This window comes from Corvus brachyrhynchos, unplaced genomic scaffold, assembly GCF_000691975.1.
Source record: "Corvus brachyrhynchos isolate BGI_N302 unplaced genomic scaffold, ASM69197v1 scaffold1509, whole genome shotgun sequence".
Classification (NCBI taxonomy): domain Eukaryota; kingdom Metazoa; phylum Chordata; class Aves; order Passeriformes; family Corvidae; genus Corvus; species Corvus brachyrhynchos.
Window position 1 is genome coordinate 7441 of NW_008239830.1, and position 618 is coordinate 8058.

The window sequence follows — 618 nt, forward strand, 5'->3', positions numbered from 1 at the left end:
GTCCCCCCCCACCCCACCATCCCAACCCCAGCCCCAGGGAGCCCGTAAGGATACGTAAGGATTGGCCTCGGAGGGCAGCCCGTTGAGCTCGAAGATGTTGAGCAGGTCGTAGAACTGCCCGTGGGTGTCCCCGCACACCGTCACCTTCTCCGTCTGCTCAGGGGGACACGCGGGTGGCACCGATGTCACCACGCCGGGACGTGGGACCCTCACCCACCACCCCAACGAAGGGGCACCCACCTCCTTCAACGTGGTCTCCACCAGGGTGGGCAGCTTGGCCAGCACCTCCTTCACCTGCACCAGGATCTGCGGGGTGGGGACGTGTGGGGACATCTGGGGACGGGATGGGGACAGGAGGAGGAGGAGGAGAGAGGGGGGGGAGGGTTTTGGGGGGGTTTTTGAGGGGGTTTTTGGGGGTACCTGGTAGGCGCATTTCCTGTGGAGTTTCTTCTGGTCCTTGTACCACTGCATGAGCTCCTTCATGAAGGCCAAGGTCACCTTGCCGTCCTCCAGCTTGGGGCCGCTGTACTCGTCCTCGATGGCTGCGGGGGACAAGGTGGGGGGGAGGAGGGGACAGTGGGGACAAGGTGAGTCCACCCAGGGGTCCCCCAGAGGCGG

The 618-nt window shown here is 65.0% G+C and overlaps 1 protein-coding gene across 1 annotated transcript in view; it reads right to left on the reverse strand.

Annotated features, from left to right (window-relative positions):
* The window catches only part of LOC103621806 (serine/threonine-protein phosphatase 5), a gene marked incomplete at both ends in the record, with an annotated part of 12893 nt that overhangs the window by 4444 nt on the left and 7831 nt on the right, over positions 1–618 (reverse strand). The window contains 3 exons of the mRNA XM_017743304.1: positions 13–153; positions 241–306; positions 421–542. Of these exons, the coding sequence (XP_017598793.1) occupies positions 13–153; positions 241–306; positions 421–542 (329 nt within the window). The remainder of the gene's footprint in view (positions 1–12; positions 154–240; positions 307–420; positions 543–618) is intronic.